Consider the following 26,821-nt stretch of genomic DNA (forward strand, 5'->3'; position numbering starts at 1 on the left):
ACATTACAACAGTGATTACACTTCAAAAGTACTTCATTGGCTGTAAAGTGCTTTGTTACATCCTGAGGTCGTGAATGAAGCTATACAAAAATAACAAGTAAGAGCAGGAGTAGGCCATACGGCCCCTCGAGTCTGCTACGCCATTAAATAAGATCATGGCTGATCATCGACCTCCACTCCACTTTCCTGCCCGATCTCCATATCCCTTGATTCCCCATAAATCCAAAAATCTATCTATCTCTGCCTTGAATATACTCTCAGACTCGGCATCCACAGCCCTCTGGGGCAGAGAATTCCAAAGATTCACAACCCTCTGAGTGAAGAAATTCTTCCTCATTTCAGTCTTAAGTGGCCTACCCCTTATCCTGAGACTATGCCCCCTAGTTCTAGACTCCCCAGCCAGAGGAAACAACCTCTTGGCATCTACCCTGTCTTTCTTTTCTTTCAAAGTATGTTTTCTTTTTTAAGATTTTTAGCTGAGAAACTGATTCTTTTTCCAAAATTAAGATCCTGGAAAACATAGCAAATCAAGACTCTTTGTTGCAGTGCCATGAATGACTAATAACTTGCAAGGGGTAAAGTGTCTTCGGACTGATTCTACACTTGGTTATCTCCTTCTCTGTGAAGTGTCTTGGGGCATTCACTGCATTAAAGACATATTAATGCAGTGAATCATTCTGAAAAAATATGAAGGTGCTCTGAGTTTACTCTTTGAAACATTAATCTTTTTATAGTGCATTTTTAAACGTGTTAGCATAAACAACACTTCATATAGTTACAAAAGCAAAATACTGCGGATGCTGGAAATCTGAAATAAAAATCCAAAAAAGCTGAAAACACTCAGCAGGTCAAGCAGCATCTGGGGAGAGAAACATTTAACGTTTTAGGTCTATGACCTTTCATCAGAACTGGAAGACGTCAATGCGAGCTCAAGGGACAGCACCTCCTTACGGTTATGCACTTTACAACCTTCTGGCTCCACACTGAGTTCAACAACATCACATCGTAACCACTGCTTCTATTTTCTTGGACAGCAGGTGCTGGTAATGGTTCTGCTGTTGCCATTTACACCTCCTCTGGACCCATCTTTTGTTTCTTTCTTGTCCCATTACCACCCTTTATTTTGCCTTGGACCATCATCCCTTTTGTTGCTTGTCCTCCACCCTATCACAGACCTTCCCTTTGGTTTTTTCCACCTCGCCCCCTTTTCCCCAGGTTCTGTACTTGCTCATAAACTGTTAAATCACTAACTTCCAGTTCTGACGAAAGGTCATCGACCTGAAACATTAACTCTGTTTCTCTATCCACAGATGCTCCCTGATCTGCTGAGTAATTCCAGCATTTTCTGTTTTTACTTTCATAGGGAAATCTATTATAATGTCCAAACATGCCATCCAGATACAAGTTTTCCAAATAAGGAGATCCATGGATTGTGTTTTAATGGCCCAGAAATTCGGGTCGGGGGCTTCCCGCGGGTGCAAGCCCCCGACCTGCACTTACCTTGCACGCCGGCAGTTGAGCTGTAGGGCCCTGTGGAATTCCGATCCGGGGCCTGGCCCAGCTGCCGGCGCGCAGTGCTTGCATGTCCCAGGGGCGCAGTTAGTTCGATGCGTCCCCATGGATCACGTGGACCATGGGCAGCCAATCGGAGGAGGGAATGCTCCATTCATAAGTCTTGACGGGAAGACCTGTCGAGACTTATAAATACTACGGCCCCAAAATAGCAGTAGACCTTCAAATTAAAAAAAAAAAAATCACATTTTTTAAATAAACTATAAATTACATTAATTATTTTAAACAATAATTTACATTTTTGAAGAAAATAATTTTATATCCTAATGGGGCTAAAAATAAACTTACCTTGCTTTAAAGTATTTAAAAATAATAGACCTGTAGAAAAAGTTTTAATTTTAATTAATTGACCACTTACCTTGTAAATTTCTAAATTCTAAAGACTTACCTTCCCAGAGAAACCTGTTTTTAAAAAAAAAAGTAAGTTCAAAGTGCACGCACAGACTCCCCCGCGCACGCGTTCAACCTCTGAACCCCTGCTTTCAGAGGGATGGAAGTGCCGGTTTCCCGCGCATGTGCACTGCATGCAGGAAACCGGCACTTCCATCGGGCCCACGGGTGAGTACCCAGCGCATACTCACCCGTGGGCCCAAATTTCTGGGCCATTATATTATGTTGCTTTCCTTTTTTGTATTTGCAATTTATTTTTATTTACATTTCGCCTTTATTTTCACGCTTGCCCTTTTATCCCATAATGTTGCTAGTTTTTACCAAAGCTCTTTTTAGCACTGGTGGTATTCTCATTGAGCAAGTGGTCTCACATCTGGCTCTGCTTCACACGTTCAGTGTGAAACAAGTTTGCAGGTGATCCATTGAACTTTTTCACTTTTTAAACCTTTTACTTGTAACCAGCATTTGGATGGCAATGAGCATACACAGCTTCGTTGATTTGACCAGCAAGCACTGCCGAACCAATGGTGTATCTCGGCACTGCCAGCTCTGCATTACTCGAAGCAGTTCCTAGTCTCAAACCAGTACTTGCAGTATTACAGTGCCATACATAATTAGGAAGCATGAGTAGGAACTATTGGCATCCCAGCCTTGGTACCAGTATTTCAAATTTAAAAATAAACCTGTCAATCCTGTGAAGGCTAAATAATTTGTCGTTCTTGTGACCTTTTTTGGTAAATTAAGAATTAAAAAAAAAGACTTGCATTTATATAGCGCCTTTCAGCCAATTAAGTACTTTAAGTGTAGTCACTGTTGTAATGTAGGAAATGCAGCAGCCAATTTGTGCACAGCAAGCTTCCACAAACAGCAATGTGATAATGAACAGATAATCTGTTTTTGTTATGTTGACTGAGGGATAATTATTGGCCAGGACACCTGGTGATGCGCTATCAATTACTCAAAAGACTGAGGTTAAGCGAGTAACTAACAGGCTTTTATTAACAAGAGAATGAAGGTGTGCCTCAAGTGGTCGACCAGTCCAGAATACAGAGGGACTGTGGAGCAGTCACCTTTATACCTGGACTCGTGGGAGGAGTCAGCCGAGGCATGTACAGACATGTACACAGTGGAATACAAACACACCCACAGGCAGGTATAACAGTGGTTTACCACACCTGGGATAGCTTTTCTTCTAAATAGTGCCATGGGGTTGTTTACGTCCACCTGAGAGCGAGCGGGGCCTCGGTTTAACATCTCATCTGAAAGACGGCACCTCCAACAGTGCAGCGCTCCCTCAGCATTGCACTGAAGTGTCAGCCTAGATTTTCGTGGTCAAGTCTCGAGTGGGATTTGAACCCCCCCAAACCTCTGGACCTAAGAGGCGAGAGTGCTACCCACTGAGCCACAGATGACATTTTGACCTGAGCATTCACCTGTTATATTATGCCTTAAACAAAATAGTAATACATCTAGAACATTCGCTGTGGCTAATTGTTAACCATGCAAAAGTGCTATTTTCTGAAGATCTCCATCTTTGTGGAAGCACACACATTAACAGCCAGATTGGTAGATAAAGGTAACCCATAGTGGCAGAAAAACTGGCAATTTCAGTCAACCCAGAGAACACCATATTGTGAGAATTTGTTTACAATAGAGTTGATACAATTAAAAAAATCCTCAGCATAGTTGTACTTAAGGCACTTGTTGCAGTTTTTTGCACTGTAATATAAATATATAGTTAAATTTTCAGCTTTTTGAAAAAAGAATGTATGTGAACATAGAAGATAGGATTAGGCCATTCGGCCCCTCGAGCCTGCTCTGCCATTCAATGAGATCATGTCTGATCATCCAAATTCAGTACCCTGTCCCTGCTTTCTCCCCATACCCCTTGATCCCTTTAGCCTTAAGAAATATATCCAACTCCTTCTTGAATATATTTAATGAATTGGCCTCTACTGCCTTCTGTGGTAGAGCATTTCACAGGTTCACCACTCTCTGGGTGAAGAAATTCCTCCTTATTTCTGTCCTAAATGGCTTACCCCTTATCCTTAGACTGTGACCCCTGGTTCTGGACTCCCCGACCATCGGGAACATCCTTCCTGCATCTAGTCTGTCCAGTCCGGTCAGAATTTTATAAGTTTTAATGAGATCCCCTCTCATTCTTCTAAACTCCAGTGAGTGTAAGCCCAATCTCTCCTCGTACGTCATTCCTGCCATCCCAGGTATCAGCCTAGTGAATCTTTGCTGAACTCCTTCCATGGCAAGAACATCCTTCCTCAGATAAGGCGACCAAAACTGCACACAATAATCAAGATGTGGTCTCACCAAGGCCCTGTACAACTGCAGCAAGACATCCTTGTTCTTGTACTCAAACCCTCTCGCTACGAAGGCCAACATACCATTTACCTTCTTAACTGCCTGCTGCACCTGCATGCTTACCTTCAGCGACTGGTGCACAAGGACACCCAGGTCTCGTTGCACTTCCCCCTTCTCCCAATCTATTGCCATTCAGATAATCTGCCTTCCTGTTTTTGCCACCAAAGTGGATAACCTCACATTTATCCACGTTATATTGCATCTGCCATGCTTCTGCCCAATCACCCAACCTGTCCAAATCATCCTGGAGTTTCTCGGCATCCTCCTCACAGCACACACGCCCACCCAGCTTTGTGTCGTCTGCAAATTTGGAGATATTACATCTAGTTCCCTTGTCTAGATCATCAATATATATTGTGAATAGCTGGGGTCCAAGGACCGATCCCTGCGGTACCCCACTAGTCACTGCCTGCCGCTCGGAAAAAGACCCGTTTATTCCAACTCTCTGCTTTCTGTCTGCCAACCAGTTCTCTATCCAAGTCAATACCTTGCCCCCAATCCCATGTGCTTTAACTTTACACGCTAATCTCTTATGCGGGACCTTATTGAAAGCCTTCTGAAAGTCCAAATACACCACATCTACTGGTTCTCCCTTATCTATTTTACCAGTTACATCCTCAAAAAATTCCAATAGATTAGTCAAGCACGATTTACCTTTTGTAAATCCATGTTGACTTTGTCTGATCCTGTCACTGTTTTCCAAGTTCTCTGCTATTACATCTTTTATAATGGACTCTAGCATTTTCCCCACTACCGATGTCAGGCTTACCAGTCTGTAATTCCCCGTTTTCTCTCTCCCACCTTTTTTGAATAGTGGGGTAACATTAGCTACCCTCCAATCCATGGGTACTGTTCCAGATTCCATCGAATGTTGGAAGATGATCAGCAATGCATCTACTATTTCTAGAGCCACTTCCTTAAGTACCCTAGGATGTAGATTATCAGGCCCTGGGGGATTTATCAGCCTTCAACCCCATCAATTTCCCTAACACCATTTCCCTACAAATACTGATTTCTTTCAGTTCCTCCCTTTCATCAGACCCTATGTTCCCTGACATCTCTGGGAGGTTATTTGTGTCCTCCTTTGTGAAGACAGAACCAAAATATGTATTTAATTGGTCTTCCATGTCTTTGTTCCCCATTATAAATTCCCCTGATTCTGACCAAGGGACATACGCTTGACTTCACCAATCTTTTTCTCTTCACATATCTATAAAAGCTTTCAGTCAGCTTTTATGTTCCCTGAAAGCTTACTCTCGTATTCTATTTTCCCCTTCTTAATTAATCCCTTTGTCCCCCTTTGTTGAATCCTAAACTGCTCCCAATCCTCAAGTTTACTGCATTTTCTGGCCAATTTATGTCCTCTCCTTGGATCTTATGCTATCCCTAATTTCCCTTGTTAGCCACGGTTGAGTCACCTTTTTTGTTTTATTTTTATGCCAAACTGGGATGAACAAATTCTGTAGTTCACCCAGACGGTCTTTGAATATTTGCCATTACCTATCCATCGTCAACCCTTTGAGTGACATTCCCCAATCAATCCTACCCAACTCGCGCCTCAGACCATCGTAGTTTCCTTTATTTAAATTCAGGACCCTAATCTCTGAGTCAACTACTTCATTCTTCATAATGAAGAATTCTATCATATTATGATTGCTCTGACCCAAGGGGCCTCGTACAACAAGATTGCTAATTAATCCTTTCTTGTTACATAATACCCAGTCTAAGATGGCCTGATCTCTGGTTGATTCCTCGACATATTGGTCCAGGAAACCATCCCGTAAACACTCCATTGAAATTGTAAGAACTTATCAGAGCAGTTTAAAATTACTTTGAAATATAAAGACACTTTTTAAATGCTCCTATGTCCTGCCTCCCTAGTTTCTATCGCCCATGCATATTGTCTTTTAAATTAAGAGTTTCCTTCCAGTGGTTCAGTAAAGGATGTATTGGGACCAAGACCAGGATTGACATGGACACCAGCTGTCCTTCATTCTCTCTCAAACCCAGCTCCCAATTTTACAAGGAAAAGTGTAAAGCTAGGCCAGCGAACTGGTGTTTGAGGCAAATTTGGTGACGCTGCCCTGGATGATGATCGGAGTGCTCTCCTAGCTTATGCTTAGACTGAAATGTTTGTGCTTGCAGTAGTCTTCTAACAGTTACACTGATAGCAAGGAGGAAAATTGTGGTTTTGTACCCAGCGAGTTATGGAATCATTTTTGCAGCTATCAATGAGTCTGAGCCTCTTTGCCTCCAGGTCTTTGTGAGGTGAAAGGAAAGAGTTAGACTGGCAGGAGAAAGACTGATATTAAAAGAAAGTCTGTGGGAGACATGAGAAAGAGAGAAGACATTCAAAGAGAAAGAAACACTGAGATGCATACAGCGAGTGGAAGACCTACAGAAGAGAGAAACAGGGAAGAATAGACTTTGAGAAAGAGAGAAACACTGAGATAGAGGGGACAGTATAAGAGCGTGTGAGAGCCATACAACAGAAAAAGTTTGATGGAAAGAGTTGAAAATTAATAAAAAGACACAATTAGTGTGAGCCGGGAAGATAGGCAAATTCCTTTGTGTCCGTGAACAGCAAGTTTGTATTAAGCCATGTTCGAGTAAGTTTATAAATGACTTTATAAAATTTTTTTTAAAAAAGTTGGTGGCCTCCCAAGTGGGAGGATAATATACCGACAATGCAAGTTATGATGTACTGCCATATTGTAAATTCTATGGTAGGTCCCCCCCCAGCTCAAGCAAAATGGTTTCTATAGCAGCAATACTGTATCTGATTATGGTGTGCAATTCCATTTAACTGCATTAATAGCATCAATGAGGGCTGGATTTATGTTCATATTTCCCATGTGTGCAGCATTTTCTTTGGGTTTTTTCTGTGACTTTTTTTCAAATGATCACAAAATACATGATTGAGCATAGTAACATTTATTCACTGAATTAAGGGAATTGGAAACAAATTTTAAATCTTAACTGTTGAGCTGTCTAAGTTAATTTTTTTAATTGATTGAAGCAACACTGGTTGTGTCCTGATTGGGTATAGTTGAGACCAGTTTTTATTGATCTGCACAGGTTTTAGAATCTATAGTGTACACACAGGGCTAAAAAAAAAACTGTCAGTGTGGTGCTAATTTAGGCTGATAGTTTAGTGTTGATTAAACCAAACTGACATCAGTAGATTAGAATAAGCCTAAAACAATTCACAGTGCAATCCTTTTAGTTTATCTGTAACATTCTTTTAACACTCATATTTAAATGTTGTTGGCATACCATAATTACACATCTGAGCCTTGACTATGAAATAACCTTTCATTATATACCAATGGGGAGACCGTATTGATTGATTAATAAAGAATCCTTTGCCATTTCTAGCATTACTGCAAGAAATAAGATTTATTTTTTTCTCCAGTCCTTGTGGAGACCATGTCCCGTCTTCACACGGAGGACATTCTCCATCGTGTCATGTGGCACTACCAACGTGCTCAGTGGGATAGATTAGGAACAGATCCAGCAGTTCAAAACTGGGTGCTCATGAGGTGCTGTGCAGAACTGCACCCACCTCAATCTGTAACCTCATGGCCTGGAATATCCCTCTCTCTCCTCCATCACCATCAAACCAGGTGTAGACATCATGACTGGAGCAGAGCTAAGGATTCTCACAACCAACGGATCAGGTCAAAGCTCTACAACCCTGCCACCTGCAGTCGTGAATGGTGGTGGATAATTAAGCAACTAACAGGCTCCATGAACATCCCTATCCTCAATGAAGATGGAGACCAGCATGTGAGTGCAAAAGATGAGGCTGAAGTGTTTGCAACCACCTTCATCCAGAAGTGCCGAGTGGATAAAAAGAAAAAAAAATCTAGTTCAGAATGGTATTGAAGTTTGTAGAGCTGAATGTAGATTAGGTTGATTAAATACATGCAATGATTCATTTGTTGCTGGGGCAATTAGAATGCCACATGGAAAGCAAATGACCTGGTTTAAATAAGGAAGATACCTTGGAGCTGACTTATCTTTGGGAAATATTTTGTGGAATCTTTCATCTGATAATTGAGGCATAGAATCCAGGATTGGGCAGATTGTACATGGACTTTTGAGATTTATTCATGGATATTGAGTCCAGTGATGGGTACCGATCAAGTGAACTGTTCTGTCCTGGATGGTGTCAAGCTACTTGACAGTTGCGGTTGCACCCAGCCAAGTGAATGCGAGTGTTGTGGAATGAGTAAACTTGATGGGGTTAAATAGCCAGTTCTCCATCCATTTTTTCCTAAATTATTGGAGCTTGGAAAAAGTTCAATTTTGAATTGTATGTTCAAGTTAGTTACCATTGATGGGCAATAAAAGTGCCATTATTAGTAGTTATAAGAATGCAATGCACAGTTAATAGGCCCGAGTTACACTGCTGCTAGCACCTTGCGGTGACTTGACCTCTCCCTACTGAAGAGAGCTTTGAAACTGCTTTGCATCAATAATATAATGTAGGAATATAATGACACTGACTCAAACCATCCTAATAAAATAGCCAGACTTCAGAAAGGATTTATCTTTAAATATAGATAAATGCACCTTTTTGCTTAAATATAGATAAATGCACCTTTTTGCTTAAGTCATGGCAAGTGGTGCTTTTAAACCAGCTGTTCATGACCATAGGTTAAAAGTTATTAAAACTGTCTGCTGCGAGGCCTTCATACTATGATTTAATTTGCACTTTCTGAATTTGAGAAGTTCAGTACAGGAAACTTTGTGTTATCCAGAGGCTAAATGTCCGGCAAGCTCGAGCCACCGGCAAAAATCAGGAGCTGTTTTTTTTCTTTTCGTTGCTTTTTTTCTCAACAGTCAAGCTCTGCAAGGCCTGTAGCTAAGCAACAGCTTCAGCTAGAGACACTACAGAGACGCTTGCCGACTGTTTAGAAGCTGTTGCTAAGCAACAGGGTTTGTTGATTCACACGGAGCTGAAAATCTCCGTATGTTTCAACATTAGCGCTGGAGTGTCCGGCAGTTTTGAGGGAACGGCAACAGCTCGGTCCCGTCGGTGCCGGATAGCACAAAGTTTCCTGTATGTGCATGTCATGCAGCATTTTTGAGATTGTAGTGCTTTGAAAATTAGCACTTTGAAAATTAGCACTTATGTGCTGTGATGGTTGTCATCTAAAGGATGGTGGGAAATTTCAAACAGAAGTTAAGATAAGTTTACATTTTAAAAAGTTACAGCCTAATCCACAACCAACAGTACGGCTTTCAGCTTGCCAGCTCTGCTAGTGACCTTGTTATTCACTTTTGGCACTCTGCTCTCGTACACTTTGGTAAGCTATCTGTCATTACTTTGTGCGTCTATTAGATTCTTTGACAAGGTGATTTCTACACTTTCCACCATAGCTGAAGCTTGAGACAAATACTAGAGGTAAAGCTGGGTGTAGTTGGCGGACGTGTGGAACCTGACCCCATGTCTGTGGATGATGTCACCAAGGGGGAAACCTGTACATTGGAGGGACGACCAGGATAGATCTTCGGTGGAACTCCAGAGGTAATGGTGCGGACGTGGGAAGAGGATCCATTGCTAGAGATGTTCTGACTACGATTGGCTAGCTAAGAGTGGAACCAAGCAGAGGCAGTCCCACTCAGCTGGACAACAGAGGAGAGGTGTTGGAGGAGGATGGTGCGGTCGACTTAAAGGCTGTAGAGAGGTCAAGAAAGATGAGGAGAGATTGTGCATCACGGTCATAGAGGATGTCAATTTTGTTTTGCGTTGTTTCAGTGTTGTGGCGGGGCGGAAACCTGATTGGGGAGATTCAGCTATGGAGTTACAGGAAAGATGAGCACGGATTTGGATAGCACCAAGGACTTAAGAAGAAAGGGATATTTGAGATGGGGCGGTAGTGTGCAAGAACCGAAGGGTCAAAGGTGAGTTTTTTGAGTTGGGAGTTTTGAAAGGAAGGGGCCTCCAGTCCCCTTGTACTTTAGTGGTGAAATCACTTGATTTTTCTCAATGCTCTTCAACAGGAATATTGAGAACCTTGGGACTATAGAATTATACAGCACAGAAGTAGGCCACTTGGGGCATCCTGTACCCAATCCCTGCTTTTTTGACTCTCTCGAACAAGTGCCAAATTCCTGTCCGCAACTCTAAGCCTCCAAAAATGGGTTTATTTTCTTCACTTCTGAAAAGGCTATAACAGAAATACGATCATAGACCATAATTGGTCCATCAGGTACTTTTAATTACTGCAAAGCAAGATCTGATGTTTGCCATTTTAATCCTCCATTTCATTAAGTTGGAACACTATACATTTAACAGCCAGTACTATGTAAATCTATTGGACTGGTCAGTTAGATGAGCAAAATGTAATGTTTTCAACAGCAGTACATAGAGATGATGCACCAGTGCAAATGTCTCTTACTTGAAATTGGCCATGCTGAGATGTGGTTTAATGGGGCCTTTTGTGCAAGTTTATGAATATCAGTAACACACTTTTCACTATTCTTTAAGTTGGCTTTTTGACCTGTTAGGCATGTGGAACATTGTTAATTGACAATTGATTATTTTGGCTGGATTCATTGCTGTTATTCTCTTTCCCATAACTCAAAAAAAAAGGTTCCCTTGGATACAACAATGTTATTTGATAGGGTCCAATAGCAACCTCAAATTATCTTTTCTATATAAAGTCAGATTTTATTTCTAATACATCTTGATATAAATGCAAGTTCTTTCTTTTCTATAAGAGTTTAAATACTATTCAATTAAATGCAATAATTCTCCAACCTGCACTTTAAAGCTGTCCTTTTTTGTGGAGGAACTCAGGTTACACTTTCAGGAGAGTTCCATTAAGTATGCACTTGTCTCTCCTTTTAATATCCCCTCCCAAAAAACATTTGAACCAAATCTGAATGGGTTCAAGAAACAGCTAGAAATGTTTCTAGAGAAAAAGAAAATTGAGACACTTGCTGAGAAGATGGGAAGGTGGGATTGAGATCAAGTGAAGAGGCAAGCTTGTTGGAGCCAGATTGCCTTTTCCTGTTAATATTGTACACAATTGATTTTCAGTTAGTTTACCACTTGATTTATTTTTAGACTGTTGTAATCATCTAAAGTATAGTAAAAATCTTGTGCCTACACACTTGTCACATTTTTGTGTCATGTTTATCACTAAAAATTCATATACATTCACATTTATAATGGAAACTGCTTAAAACATTTGTCATGGTATAAATGCACCCTCGTGCCAGTTGTCTCAATTTGGTGTCTGCCAGCTCCTTGGCCTATACTGCAGGATGCCCTATAATCCAACCGACTCTTAATTCTCAAATTGCCATCCATTTTGCTATTCAACTATATAATTTCATTAAATTTAACTAAATAATATAAAATGAAAGTAGTATATAAAAATGACAGACTTTAACATGAAGACTGAATTCCATCTGTGTACACTGGTCCAATAACCCCTTGTCGCCTGAAGATTCTAGTTGGTCTTGATTCACAGTGTGCAATGTCACAGGAGATTGACTAGTATTTACTTCATAAGGTCAGTGAGTGGAGCTGTTTGGGAGGTCTCCTTATGTGTAGTTTCTGATGACGTGTGAAGTGTATACAGGTTGAACGTCCTGAATCCGGCAACCTCTGGAGCGAGGCTGAGCCGGTTTTCTGGTTTTTCCGGACTTCAGAACGTGTTTCTGATGTCGGAAGTCTGGAAATATCGCAACCTGGGCTCGGGCATTCCTGGACTTGACATCAGAAACACGTTCTGAGTCCGGAAATGCCTGGGCCCAGCTGGCAGTGGAAACAGGGTGTCCGGATTCCAGATGACCCTGCCACCAATCGTCCTGGAGTCTGGAACATTCCGGATTCCGGAACTCTGGATTTTGGGCGCTCAACCTGTATTACGTTTTGCCCCTTAATGAAAAATCTTTAGGAAATATGCTTTTGGGCATCCAGGTTACTTTTTTTTTAACGAAGGAACTATACAGGTGTAGGCTGAAGAAAAATCCCATTGTGCTGTGGTGGGTTTATGCAGATGTGGATACATTTGGGCAGCCTTGCACAATAATAAATCTTGCAATATTGTACAGTTTTTTTAAAGCTAGAAGGAAATTGAATATGAAATATATAGCAAGAAGGTAAACCAAAGTGAGAAAAATAAGTATAGCAGTCAGGTGTAATGGCATTAATAGGTAAGATAATCACATGGTGATGTATTCTAGGCGGTGGGGAAGATCACAGTTGGTGCAGAGCATTTACATAGAATTTTCAGCACAGAAACAGGCCATTTGACCCAGCTGATCTATGCCGGTGTTTATGCTCCACATAAGCCTCCTCCCACCCAACTTCATCTAACCCCATCAACATATCCTTCTATTCTTTTCTCCCTCGTGTACTTATCTAGTTTCCCCATAAAGACATCTATACTATTCGCCTCAACCACTCCATGTGGTAGCGAGTTCCACATTCTAACCACTCTCTGGTAAAGAAGTTTCTCCTGAATTCCTTTTTTTATTGATTTATTGGTGACTATATCTTATATTTGTGTGTCCTAGTTTTGGACTTTTTTTTTTCTCCCTCCCTGCCCCCTGGACAAGTGGAAACATCTTCTTTATGTTTACCCTGTTAAACCTCTTCATAGTTTCAAAGACCTCTATTAGGTCATCCCACAGCCTTCATTTTTCTAGAGTAAAGAGCACCAGTCTGTTCAATCTTTCCTGAGAGCTATAACCTATCTGTTCTCATATGATCCTTGTCAATTTTTTTATGCCTCTATCCTTTTTGTAATAGAGACCAGAACTATACACAGTACTCCCAAGTGTGGTCTGACCAAGGTTCTATGAGTTTAACATAACCTCTCTGCTTTTCAATTCTGTTGCTTTAGAAATGAGCCCCCGTGCTTTGTTTGCATTTTTTATGACCTTGTTAATCTGCATTGCTACTTTTGAATGATTTGTGAATCTGTACCCCTAGATCCCTTTGCTCCTCTACCCCATTTAGACTCATTGTCAGCTCCTGTACATGTACTGTACACGGCCAGTAATTACATCCATTCAAGTGTTCAGGTTGGTTGCGATGTGTTAAATGGGAACCCTCAAAGGAGCTACAGCTGGCATTCTAAATGCAGCCTCGCCATGACCAGTTGGGACTAGCTTTTCAGTTACATTCCTGTGCTGTGAAGAGTATCCAACAAAACATCAACTTGCATTTCTATAGTGCCTTAACATAGTAAAACCTCCAAGTCGCTTCACAGGAGCATTATCAAACCAAAGTTGACACTGCACCACATAAGGAGATATTAGGACAGATGTTCAAAAGCTTGGTCAAAGAGGTAGGTTTTAAGGAGTGCCTTGGAGAAAAGTGGAGAGACTGAGGGAATTCCAGAGCTTGGGGCCAAGGCAGCTGAAGGCACGTCTGCCAGTGGTGGAGCAATTAAATTTGGGGATGCACAAGAGGCCAGAATTGGAGGAGCGCAGAGATCTCGAAGGCTTGTAGGGCTGGAGGAGGTTACAGAGATGAGGGGCGCGGCCATGGTGGGAAAGAATGAGAATTTTAAAATTGAGACGTTGCCGAACCTGGAACCAGTGTTGGTCAGCAAGCACGGGTGATGGGTGATCGGGACTTGGCGCAAGTTAGGATACGGGCAGCAGAGTAGTGCGAGTTGTGCCAATTCCAGTTGGAAGCACACCCATGGAAAATGTAATCTTTGTATAGGGTCTGCTTTTGGACTGCTACATGTTGGTGTATCTCCTTTCAAGAATGGAGTTATTGCAATCAACCAATAATTGCAATCAAATGACATCTTTTTTTTGCCCCCCCCCCTTAAAAAAAAAAAAAAAAAAGCCCTATAAAATAGAACACATTTTCTCCACTTTCCTGAAGGAGTCCTACGCTGCAGTATAGTTTCGTGGGTTTTGCAGCTCTCTATTGCAGAGTGTTTTTCAAATGTGATCCTAGACAGAGAGAATCAGCAGGCTCTTTGACCATGGGGATGTTGTAATCAAGCACATACTACCTCTCCCACTGTCTATGCACACTTCCAAGTTTTTTTCTCCATGCTACCGCCACTGCCTTGCTGAGAACTGCTAACTTGGTACGGACCAGGGATTGACACTGGGTCTTGCCCAATCTGAGAATCGTCCCAAACATGTATAAGCTAGTTGATCTCCTGTGGTGTTGCACATAGGGAGTCAAGACCAAGGATTTTTCAGGTCATGCAGGTTTAAAGGGCTGGAAGATAATTAAACCAAGGGGGTGAAGGGAGCTGGGGAGTGCAGAGAGTGTAAGCGGAGGATATAAAGAAAGACTTGCATTTATATAGCGCCTTTCACGACCACCGGGCGTCCCAAAGTGCTTTACAGCCAATGAAGTACTTTTAGTGTAGTCACTATTGTAATGTGTGTGTATATATCTAATCTCTATATCTATATCTCCTAGCTCTAGTTTCTCTCCATTACATTTCGGAGCTCATCTTGTCCATGAGATTCTCCTTCTCACTAAACTGCTCACCACCCAACTTCCCTTCCTGATCCCATGATAGCTGACATAGTAAATGGTTTCTCTTTTTGAATCCCTCCAATCTGGTTTCTCCCATCCCACAGCACAAACAGCCCTAGCCAATAAGGTGGCTCATCACCACCTTCTTGAGGGCAATTAGGGATGGGCAATAAATGCTGGCCTTGCCAGCGACGCCCGCATCCCATGAATGAATTTTAAAAAAACGAAGTTGTGACCAACATTCTCAGTGACCATGACAATGGTGCATTCTCCCTCCTCAACCTCTCTCTACAGCCTTCGACAGAGTCGACCACACCATCGTCCTCCCAACACATCTGTTGTCCAGCTCAGTGGAATTGCCCTCGCTTTGTTTCACTCTTACCCATCCAGTCATAGCATCTTTAACAATGGCTTCCCATTCCTGTGTTGTCAACTTGGGAGTCCCACAAGGATCCATCCCTGGCCCCTCCTCTTCATCTACATGTATGCTGATGCCACCCAGCTTTACCTCGCCACACCCTCTCTTGACTCCTCCACTGCTCTGCTTATCTGACATCAGTCTTGAATGAGCCACAATTTCCTCCAGCTAAATATTGAGACGAATGAAGTTGTCGTCTTCGACCCCCCCCCCCCCCACCCCCTGGTCAAACTCATACCCTCACCATCCAGTCCAGCTCCCTCTCCACTTACTGTCTCAGCCTGAATCAGACTGTTCACAACCTCTGTGTCCTATTCAACCCCAAACTGAGCTTTTGACTCTCTATCCTCTCCATCATGTAGACTACCTACTTTTTTTTACTATTGCCAGCATTTTTTTTTACTATTGCCAGCATCTGCTCCTACATCAGGCTATCTGCTGCTCAAGCCCTCATTCGTCCCTTTGACACCTCCAGGCTTGACTTTTCATGTGTTCTCCTGGCTGGCTTACCATCCTCCACCATCTGTAAACTTCAGCTCATCCAAAACTCTACTCGCCTGGTTCCATTCTTATCTAGCTAATCGTAGCCAGAAAATCACCTGCAATGGCTTCTCTTCCCGCTCCCGCATCATTACCTCTGGTGTCCCCCGAGGATCTATCCTTGGCCCCCCTCCTATTTTTCATCTACCTGCTGCCCCTTGGCGACATCATCTGAAAACAGTGTCACTTTCCACATGTTCACTGACACCCAGCTCTACCTCACCACCACTTCTCTCAACCCCTCCATGGTCTCTAAATTGTCAGACTGCTTGTCCGACATCCAGTTCTGGATGAGCAGAAATTTTCTCCAATTAAATATTAGTAAGACCCGAAGTCATTGTTTTCGGTCCCCACCACAAACTCCGTTCCCTAGCCACTGACTCAATCCCTCTCCCTAACATCTGTCTGAGGCTGAATCACACTGTTTGCAACCTTGGTGTCATATTTGACCCTGCAATGAGCTTCCGACCACACATCCACAGCATAACTAAGACCGCCTATTTCCACCTCCGTAACGTTGCTCGGCTCCGCCCTTGCGTCAGCTCATCCGCTGCTGAAACCCTCATCCATGCCTTTGTTACCTCTAGACTTGACTATTCCAATGCACTCCTGGCTGGCCTCCCACATTCCACTCTACGTAAACTTGGTGATCCAAAACTCGGCTGCCTGTATCCTAACCTGCACCCAGTCCCGTTCACCCATCACCCCTGTGCTCGCTACATTGGCTCCCAGTTAAGCAATACCTCGATTTTCCAAAATTCTCATCCTTTTTTCAAATCCCTCCACGGCCTCGCCCCTCCCTATCTCTGTAATCTGCTCCAGCCCCACAACCCCCTGAGATATGTGCACTCCTAATTCTGCCCTCTTGAGCATCCCTGATTATAATCGCTCAACCATTGGTGGCCGTACCTTCTGTTGCCTCAGCCCTAAGCTCTGGAATTCCCTGCCTAAACCTCTGTCTCTTTACCTCTCTTTCTTTCTTTCTTCCTTTAAGACGCTCCTTAAAACCTACCTCTTTGACCAAGCTTTTGATCACCTGCCCTAATTTCTTATGTGACTCGGTGTCAAATTTGTTGGCTTACAATACTCCTATGAAGCGCCTTGGGACATTTTACTACGTTAAAGGCGCTATATAAATACAAGTTGTTGTTGTCCCTTTCTATCTCTGTAACCACCTCTAGCCCTCCACGGCCAAACCTGCGTCTTGGAATTCCCTCCCTAAACTCCTCTGTCTCCACTTTCCTCTCTTCCTTCAAGAACACCTCTTTGACTAAGCTTTTCGCTATCCCTCCTAATATCGCCGCCTTTGGTGCGGTATTTTTTTTTCCCCTTGTGCTTCTGTGTAGCACCATGCGATGTTTTTCTACATTTGATGGCATATATAAATGCAAGTTGATCTGTATTGTGACTGTGATCCCATTCCTCCCCAGATTATTGGTGATTTCTAGCCTTCATTAAAAGCCAGTTTCAGTCCATGATAGAATATTCTATAGACACTGAAATTGAATTTATTGAGCGGCAGTTCACTTTCTAAGCCATTTATAATTCAGAAACAATACTAGGTGCAGATCTACCAATATGTGTGTGACCTTGTGCAAGACCTGCAGTCATAGTGCAAAGTAAAATGAAGCACTGCTCCATCTTCCCTCCGCTGTTTGGTCATTGAAAGTACTGTGCATGGTTTTCCTGCAATTTTGCACATTTGAGTTAGTGCCAGATGCAGCGGATGCTCTTAATAAAATGACAACAGTAATTTAGTTTTGTCATTTGAACTGGCACTAGCTACATGGCTCAAAAATACAGTATTAAAGCAGTTGAGTGTGTGTCGAGTCTAATTCTTTTTTCCATTTTCCAGAGAGCTGCGTTTCCATTAACTTTGGGAAAACGCACTGGCAGATTCATTTAAAATAAGCTCAGCTCCACCCTTCGTATATAAGTGACTTAGCCTACAAAATACAAATTAAGACTATGGGATGGCTTTTCATTAGCTTGTCATTTATTTTTTTTTGCACTCCTAAGACAGCATGACTAAACACAAGCATAACTGTAAGACAAGTGATCTCAAAGAAGCTTAAAATTCTTGCTGCAGCATATGCTAACTATTACAAGATGCTTTGATGGAAGGATATTAAAATTACTGGTAATTGACATAAAATATGACAAAGTGTTTTAAGCTTTCTGAGCAAAGCAACACATTACAGAGGAGCGGCCCCATAATGTAACTGATTAATGAAGGATTGCTCAGGCACATGCAGTTGATGTTATGAAAAATGAATTCTTTGTTGTCTTGCCGACAACCAGGCAACAGCAGCCGGAAGAAACTATTAATGGGAATCATTATCAATAGCAATATTTTCAAACTCTATTATGGCAATCAGGCAGGAATTTATTCAATAGATTTAGTTCATTTGGTGGTAATTGACAAATAATCAAAATTTATCAATGTACTTGCACACATTTCACTAACAATCAAGCAAAAGTGGTCCATTTACCACCTGACTTGATCCAAATTAGGACTAAATTGATGATCAATTAATCTTAGAAGGGGCAGCGTTGTATTTTGTAGAGGAGCAGCAGCAAAAGTGGCAAATAAATGGAGTAAAGACAGGAGATTAGTGGAATGAGCAGAAAGGAGCTGAACGCGCCACGGATCGCAGCTAATGAGCGTGCAGCTGGATTACAAATGGCTGGATTTATGGAGTCTGTATAAAAACGACAATCTAAGGAAAAGATGGACTAGTTTCTTTTCCACGTCAGTCATAAAGTAAACAAATATAAGTGTATTGAGTAATAGTGCTGTTAGTACCAATAAATAGGTAGGTTTGTCTTTAGAATATGTAAATACTTGTACAGAATTTTTTCTCCACGAGCAGAGAAAAAAAACTTTGAATGTATTTGGTGTGTGATGTTGTTGGGGAGAAGTCGTGACCTAAATAATGAGTTGATACTTAAAAAAAAAAAATGAAAAAAAAATGCACTAAATAGAGTATCCTGAATAATTTGAGTTTTTCATATATACTTGAGAATGAAAAGTTTTAATTTAATAAATCTGACTTGATTGTTTTACACAGGCTGGTAAAGGAAAAGTCTATGTATGAAAAAGAGGCCAAACAACAGGAAGAAAAAGTTGAGAAAATGAAAGTGGATGGGGATGATGAGTATGTGGTTAAAAAGCAGGTGAGTTTGCTTCTTGGTTTAATGTTGAATTTGGAAACTGCTTAATGAACAGAAGGCCAAAAATGTTTATATGCCAATACTAGTGTTTTATACCAGATAGATGAAAAATCATAAAGTATGTAGATTAGATTTTTTTTTTTTTAAATCTATGTTGCAATACTTAAATCGTCAATTATTGATTTGTGTCTAACATTCAAAGCTGCTAAGGAAATAATTTCAGAATTGTTGGAGTTACAGGACTTCAGTAAGTTTGGTGCTACCAGTTTCCTTGTCAAAGTATTCAAATGTCTTCGAGTTATAACATTTGTGCATCAAGTAATTAACTATTGCAAAACCAAGTTTAAAAAATAATTAAATACCTGGAGACATTTTGTCAGTTGTTTTCAAGTTTGTCATCTAGAAAATGTTGGAAATGGATATTAAGAACTCTGTTGGTAGCATCTATTTGTCTGCTTCAAATTGTTAACGTTTCAGTGTTTTCCCTGGTTCACGCTGACATTTTTTTTAAGTCTAAGAATTGGTTCTAATTTGTGCAACAGTGAAGCTTAAATATGAAGCTATTTTAAGTTTAATAAAGTGAAATACTTTTCTTCAGTTTGCTAACTATTCTAGTTTGAATGGGACAACCAATCCTGGTTCAATATATAGTGGAAAATACTGAGATTTTTTTGGCATAATGTGCTATCTTCCCCCCCCCCCCCCCCCCCCCAATCCTCGTTTCAAAATAAATTTAGAGGGACTACGTAGTATGGTACAGTTATAAATGTGCTTTCACCTCTAATCTGAATGAATTGATTTTGAATGGTTGCAACCAAAATTCTGTTGATGCAGATCCATTGCACAAGATTTCAGTAATTTGATACAAATTGGTTATGTTCACTTAGACCAAAAGAACGACTGTTCTGGTATATGGTGCTCTTGAGGTTAAAGGTTGAAGAACTTTGGAGCAGAGTGTAGCTTCCCTCCACTTTGCATGGGAGATTTCTGCTGTCCACTAACTATTGTGTAATTTTAAAGAGCATGTTTACAGTTGCTATAAATAATGACCAGGGTATATTTCTCTCCTCCCACCCCACAATTGGCCTGCAGTGGGGATGCTTTGTGCTGATGACTGGTTCCCTGGCTCACTTTGATAATTGCTTTCACACTGGTAATTGTGGGACACAACTGTTGCAGGGCAAGTGCTAAAAAGGAATTCTGTTATGTTAACATTTCTAAAACTTGATAGAGAAAACCAAGACTTGCCTGGTCAACCCATAAGCAATGATCTGTGAAGGGAGCGTGTTCAGCCCCATTCCAGCTGTCTAATGGCTCTGGGCGATGGGAGAGGAATTGGACCCCAATTGCTTTTTACTACTAGAGTGGAGCACTTTTTTGTATAAAAGAAATGCCTACCTGACCATAAAGAAAAGGCCTAAGCAGGATATTCTAACGGGGTTTCACTGTCATTTAAGGCCATTTCACAGTTATTGCTCTCTGAAGCGCACTGAGTTTAAAACTAAGGCTTGCATGGTCACCACATAAGCACTTATCCCAGTGGTACTGTTCTTTGCCCCCCTCAACTCTGTGGCCTGGTTGATTTCATGAAGTAACATTCTCTTTCCTATGACACCACTGTTGGTGATATTGTCCTCACCTGGAAGATAGCTGGTAATCGGAACATGTTATCACTGCAGGTTGATCTAGAATCAATTGAGCAGTAGGGGGATGAATGGTGTACTTTCTTCAAACAAGTGAATAATTTTGTCGAGAAAGATTACCCATGATTTTGGAAACACATCTGTACTTTGAGAGTTGGTAACTCTTCAATTACCAAGATTCAGCTTCTTGATGATCACGTCTTTCTATCAAAGGCCAACATATGGTGAAGGTGGCTGGAAAAGAGGAAATCTTCAGAAACCTCAGGCATACTTGGCTCTATTGCTGACTTTGGTGTACTACATAGCCTATGTCCCCCAGTGATGAAATATTGTACCTCTGTTTACATTCTGTGAAGAAAACCTTTCTTGTATTCTGTGCAAGCTATGGAAATCGATGAACTTCATGAGGATAGTCTCGCCCATACCAAATTCTGTCCTTTACAACATGTGAGGTATGACCAGGCTCTTAGTCCTCTACAAGATTATGATTGGCGTCCTTGACAAGATTATGATTGGAGTGGCAGCTTATTAGTTTGTAGGGCCTAGGCCAGGCAATGTTAATTCTAAGATCGGAAGAGCTGCCCAAACTGCAGCTCAGCATTCTGCATCAATCCATTATGGCTATGCACACTGCATTGAAGCTTCACAAACTGCTGGTGGAAGCTTGCTCTTATTTACGTGCACTGTTAATCATCACTGGCAGATCAAGGGTTTCAAGAGTATGCTGTAGACAATGGGAAATTTGTGTCTTGCCTGTTAGGACCCCAATTTACTTCCTCAAGTCTTTGCATGCTCTTAACTGTTGCTGTTAAATTTGAGATCTGTTGACTTTTGTTTATATCTCCACACTTAATATATAGGGAAAAGTACATAAATACATTTATTAAAGTTAGTTTTCTAAGACCTACACAAGTCTTTCAGGTGAAAAAATTGTGAACTCTAGTAGAGATATGTTGAGCAGATGACTTGGAGCACATGGAACCTGTCATAAAATCTGGTATAAAAATCACAATGTTCGTTCATCTGCTTCCTCTTCCAGCGCCCTCTGACTTTTTTGTGCTAGGGTATGGTAGCCTAATGGTTAGGGTACTGGATTAGTAACCCCAAATCCCACCATGGCAAGTTGTGTAATTGAATTCAATAAATCTGGTAATTTCTGGCTAGCACCAGGAAAAATAAACTTCTGGATTGCCATAAAAACCCAACTGGTTCACTAATGTCTTTCAGGAAAGGTAAATAGCCATGCTGCCCAATGTAGCCTACATGTGACTCCAGTCCCACACTGTGGTTAACATTTATCCCTCTGAAGTGCCCTAGCAGACCACCCAGTTGTAAATAATCGCTGCAAATCGATGAAGAAAATCAAACCGTTGGCTTGCTTTGTGAAATCACAAGGACTGCAGCGGTTAAGGAGAAGGCACACCACCACTTCTCGGGACAACTAGAAATGGGCTATAAATGTGGCTGTGCCCGGTTGCCCACGTGCCAAAAACAAAAAAAATCATGGTTTTTCTTTTTAGAGACATATTCTGTTACTGTTATTGCTGTTAAAGTTCTGTAAAACACTCCCAACAGTGTTTTTCATCCTCATTCCATGGCCTCACCCCTCCCTATTTCTCTAATCTCCTTCAGCCCTACAACTCTCCGAGATATCTCTGCTCCTTCAATTCCAGCCTCTTGCGCATCCCAGATTTTAATCGCGCCACCATTGGTAGCCATGCCTTCAGCTGCCGAGGACCTAAGCTCGAGTTCCCTCCCTAAACCCCTCTGCGCCGCTACCTTTCTTTCCTCCTTTAAGACGCTCCTTAAAACCTACTTCTTTGACCAAGCTTTTGGTCATCTGTCCTAATATTTCCTTAGGTGGCTCGGTGTCAAATTTTGTTTGATAATGCTCCTGTAAACGTCTTGGGGCATTTTACTATGTTAAAGGTGCTATATAAATACAAGTACAGCTGTAGTAGTTTCAACCCATACTGATCCCACATGCTTAGTTAGATCCCTCCTTTTCTACCACCATAATGCTGTCCTTTGTCACTAACCGCCACCACTCTCCCCAGCTCTCTCCTTTCTAAAAATAAAGTCCATATCTTGGTATATTTAGCTCCCTGTCTTGCCCTGGATACAAACAGATTTCTGTCCTTGCTATAACAGCATATACCTATATCTGGATTTGGCTTCCGGGTCCTCTTTTGCTGCAATCCTCATACCATCAGTAGAAAAATAATTTGTTTGGTTGACTGCTTTCCCACCAATTGTTCCACTTTTTGATTTGTTGCTTAACTATCTGGAATTCTCTACCTAAACCCCTCTGCCTCTGTTTCTTCCTCAAATCCCATCTCTTCAAATCCCATCTCTTCAATCAAACTTTTGTTCACCCCTCAATCTCCCCTTTTCCCATGTCACGAATATTTTCCTTAGCACTTATTTGTGAGTTAGGAGATGACTGAAAGCTTGGTCAAAGAGATGGCTTTCAAGGATGGCAAAGCAAGGCGAGGGCCTGCAGACTCTTACTCTTGGAAATCCATCATTGTGTTTATCCAAAAAAAAATCAGAGCTGTGCGAGTGTTGCTTTTCCTCCTCTCTACATCTCCACTATATTGAAATCGAGATTTCTGACCATCTTCTCCAACTCATTTCTTTTTCATGCTCTCAAAATTGTGAAATTCCTTATCTTCAGTCTTATCTCCCTTGGAAATTAAAAGCTTTAAAATTGTACAAGCTAGGCATCACCTTATCACTACATCCTGATTGCATTGTTGTTTTCAACCTTGCGAGTGTCCTACACTAGATCTTGGTGCTTCACCTTGATGGCAAAAAATATTAATCAGAAATTGATTTCTTCGATGGTGTTCTTGTGTGAATATTAATATATTGGATGGACACGGGTGCTTAATTAGAAGAAGCATCCTTTGCCTAATCACTAGGTGGAGTTATTGCTTTGGTTTCATTTTACACTTTATCCCTTAATCCAGTACATAACCTGAGTCCTAAATTGATGAAGCTACAGTATTGTTATGCTATTTGTGTATCTAATTATAATATGTCTGTCTGACCGTTTTCAGGTATTTTGTTGCAGATGCATCATAGAAGCAAATAACAGAATCCTTTGAAATCGATGAAAAATTGCTTTTACCAAATGAGTTTGAGCTAGATTAGTGCTGAAGATAGACTTCAGTTATTGGCCTTGGCAGCTAAATGTCTGTAATCTGTCTTCATTACCACTGTTTGCATAGTGTCATTGGATTCTTAGAACATTTCTAGTTGGGTTGTAGAAGTACTAGCTCTATACTCTGCATTTTATAAAATACAATTGAGACCCACTGTAGCACTCTGGTAAAAGATTGATTTGGTTTCATGTGTGATGAAATATAATTTATAGGTTAAAAACTGGAACTGTGCTGGTTCATTACTCAGTTGAATCAGGTTTGTATAAATTACTTACTGCCTTGTTAGTAAAATATCCAAATTATATTTTGGCAGTATTGTGATGTTTATAAATATAAGGTAACATAAAGCGATCACTTTGCTTTCTATTACTTCCTTTGCATTTATTTTGTTTATTTCCTTTCCCCTCAATTTCTCTGAGCCATGTGCTTTTCCCTTGCTGGAAAGCAGGCAACCAACCTGTTTCACAGCCAGTGCCACTTTTCAGCTTGTAGTTTGGGTACAGGATTGGCCAGGGTTGTAATACTGTTATGGGGGGGGAGGGAAGAGGATTATTTATGGTAAAAATGTTGAAAGTAGTTTAAAATTGTGGTAACAAAACAGTCATGGATCTGTTTTCTGTTAACTTGGATGTATTTGTGTCCTCTTCCCTTCTCTCTCCTCCCCTGCCACTGTTCTGTTGGGTTATATATATCATCAAACTCATTCTGACAGCCACTTCTAAACTGTTTACTTTTAGCTAAGGGCCTAACATTACATTACAGATATTTAGGATTTCAGTGAATGGAATGTATACACTTGGGTGCATATTTAAAGCTCCAGTCTCTGACCATAACGCAGTCTGACCTGCTTAGAGTGACATTGAGCTCGCAATGTCGCTCTTGGTTTCTCTGCCAAAAACCTTCAAGAGCAGGTCAGTGGAGAGTTCCTAGCTGCCACTCAATTCCTCTCTGCAGCAGCATAGCGGAGTACATTTTTTCTTCGAACTTGTGTCCCATTGCTCTGGTCCATGTGTTCTATGATCAGTGGATGGGACCATTGTCCTAGCGGAAAGGGTAAGTAGGGAAGTGGCATAGGCTTTAAACTAGTAAGAAAGGGGAGGGATCTAGAAGAAAAGAAACCAGCCTAAATATAAACAAAATGGGAAAGGAGAGCATAGGACAGACTAAACTAAGGGAGGACATAAATGGCCAGGGGATAAATAGAGTTATAGAACAGGAGTGTAAAAAGATGGTTAAAATGAAGTGAGAGGAACTGCTATTAAGAGTTAAACTGTCTACAGCAATGCACAGTGTCTAATAAAACCGGGGAACTGGAGGCAATAATACATTGAGGAACCAAATACAGTAGGGATTACTGAGACATGGCTACAGAAAAATCAGGACTGGGAATTAAACACTGCAGTGTGTAACATATTTAGAAAAGAGAGGGGGGGGGGAAGGGGGAGGTGGAATAGTTGTACTTAGAGATAACAATGGCAGTAGAAAAATGCAAACCAATTCAAAAAATGAGTAAAAAACATAGAATAATAATTGTGGTGGGAGGATTTCAACTACTCTAAAATTAATTGGTCAGAAGAGGTAGGTAAAGGGGATAAGGAAATGCAGTTCCTACAATGTGTATAGGTCTCCTTTCTAATCCAGTATGTAGGAAGCCCATCAAGGGAGGATTCGCTCCTGGATCTAGTAATGGGGAATGAACCAGAGCGGTTAAGAGAAGTAAAAGTAGGGGAACATCTAGGCAATAGTGACCATAATATAATACACTTTTTAAGATAATAATTGAGAAGGACATATGTATGACTAAGACCAGAATAATATGAGAGAAGCTGATTGAGGGGCAGAGAATAGAACTTGGGGAAAATAAAATGGACAACAATATTGGCAAACAATGATGTAGAACAGCAATGGGAAGCATTTAAAATGGTGTTCAACAGAGTCCAGGAAAAATATATTCTGTTAAATAACAAGAACAAGCTAAACACTAATGAGGCACCATGGATGAATAAAGACATATGGGGAAAATTGAGGGTAAGGAAGGAGGCATACACTAAATACATGGACAGCAGGGGAGAGCATGATGGAGAATGTGAAGAGATTAGGAGAGAAGTCATAAAAATGATTAGGCAGGCAAAGAGGAACTATGAAATTAAATTATCAAGAAACATGAAACAAAGTAGTAAAATATTCTACAGACACATAAATTTAAAAAAGGAAAGTCAGGATGGGAATAGGGCCACTAAGGGATAGACAGGATAAAATCACAGGCAGTGATAGCAAAATGGCAGAAATATTAAATAATTACTTTGTTTCAGTATTTACCAGGGAGACACACCAGGTGGACATGACCTCCGAAGATGAGATTAGAAATTATATAACTGCATTTAGAATAAAAAGGAGAAATAGTAAATCAACTAATCAAACTCCGAGGATAAAACCCCAGGTCCGGGCGGATTACATTGCGCATTTTTGAAAAAATCTAGGGAAGAGATAACAGAGGCACTATTACAGATTTAATAATTCATTAGAAAAAGGTGTAGAGCCAGATGTCTGGTGGATAGCTAACGTAATAGCAATTTATTTAAGGGAAATAAAACATGCCGAGCAAACTATGAACCAGTCAGCTTAACATCGGTGGTAGGAAAAATAATGGAATCCTTACTAAAGAAGAAAATAGAAAACGCCTAGAAACCAAAAACAACATAATGAAGTCAGCATGGGTTTCAAAAGGTAAAGTCTTGCTTGACCAACCTCGTTGAATTCTTTGAAGAGGCAGCAGAGAGTAGACAAGGGTAATGTAGTAGATGTAATGTATCTAGATTTCCAAAAGGCCTTTGATAAGATGCCACATAATAGATTAATGAATAAGGTCAGAGTATGTGGAGTCAGGGCATGTAGCAGAATGGATATCTAGTTGGCTTCAAGACAAAGCAGAGAGTGGGGTAAAGGGTAGTTATTCAGAGTGGCAGAAAGTGGGATTCCACCGGGATCAGTGCTGGGACCACTGTTCACAATTTATATTAATGATTTAGACTTCGGAATCAAACACTTTCTAAATTTG

At 41.0% G+C, this 26,821-nt stretch overlaps 1 protein-coding gene across 2 annotated transcripts in view; it reads left to right on the forward strand.

Moving 5' to 3' along the window:
* The window catches only part of tbca (tubulin cofactor a), a 59,159-nt gene that overhangs the window by 15,185 nt on the left and 17,153 nt on the right, over positions 1 to 26,821 (forward strand). Inside the window, exons 1-2 of one of the 2 annotated variants that reach the window (XM_085982484.1) lie at positions 9,792 to 9,874; positions 18,851 to 18,956. In XM_085982484.1, the coding sequence (XP_085838610.1) occupies positions 9,804 to 9,874; positions 18,851 to 18,956 (177 nt within the window). In that variant the 5' untranslated portion in view covers positions 9,792 to 9,803. Of the gene's footprint in view, positions 1 to 9,791; positions 9,875 to 18,850; positions 18,957 to 26,821 lie in introns of those variants that run through there. The other variant, XM_085982493.1, reaches the window with a different exon arrangement.

Source organism: Somniosus microcephalus, chromosome 1 (assembly GCF_052327205.1).
Source record: "Somniosus microcephalus isolate GS21.2 chromosome 1, FLI_Smic_1.0, whole genome shotgun sequence".
NCBI lineage: Eukaryota > Metazoa > Chordata > Chondrichthyes > Squaliformes > Somniosidae > Somniosus > Somniosus microcephalus.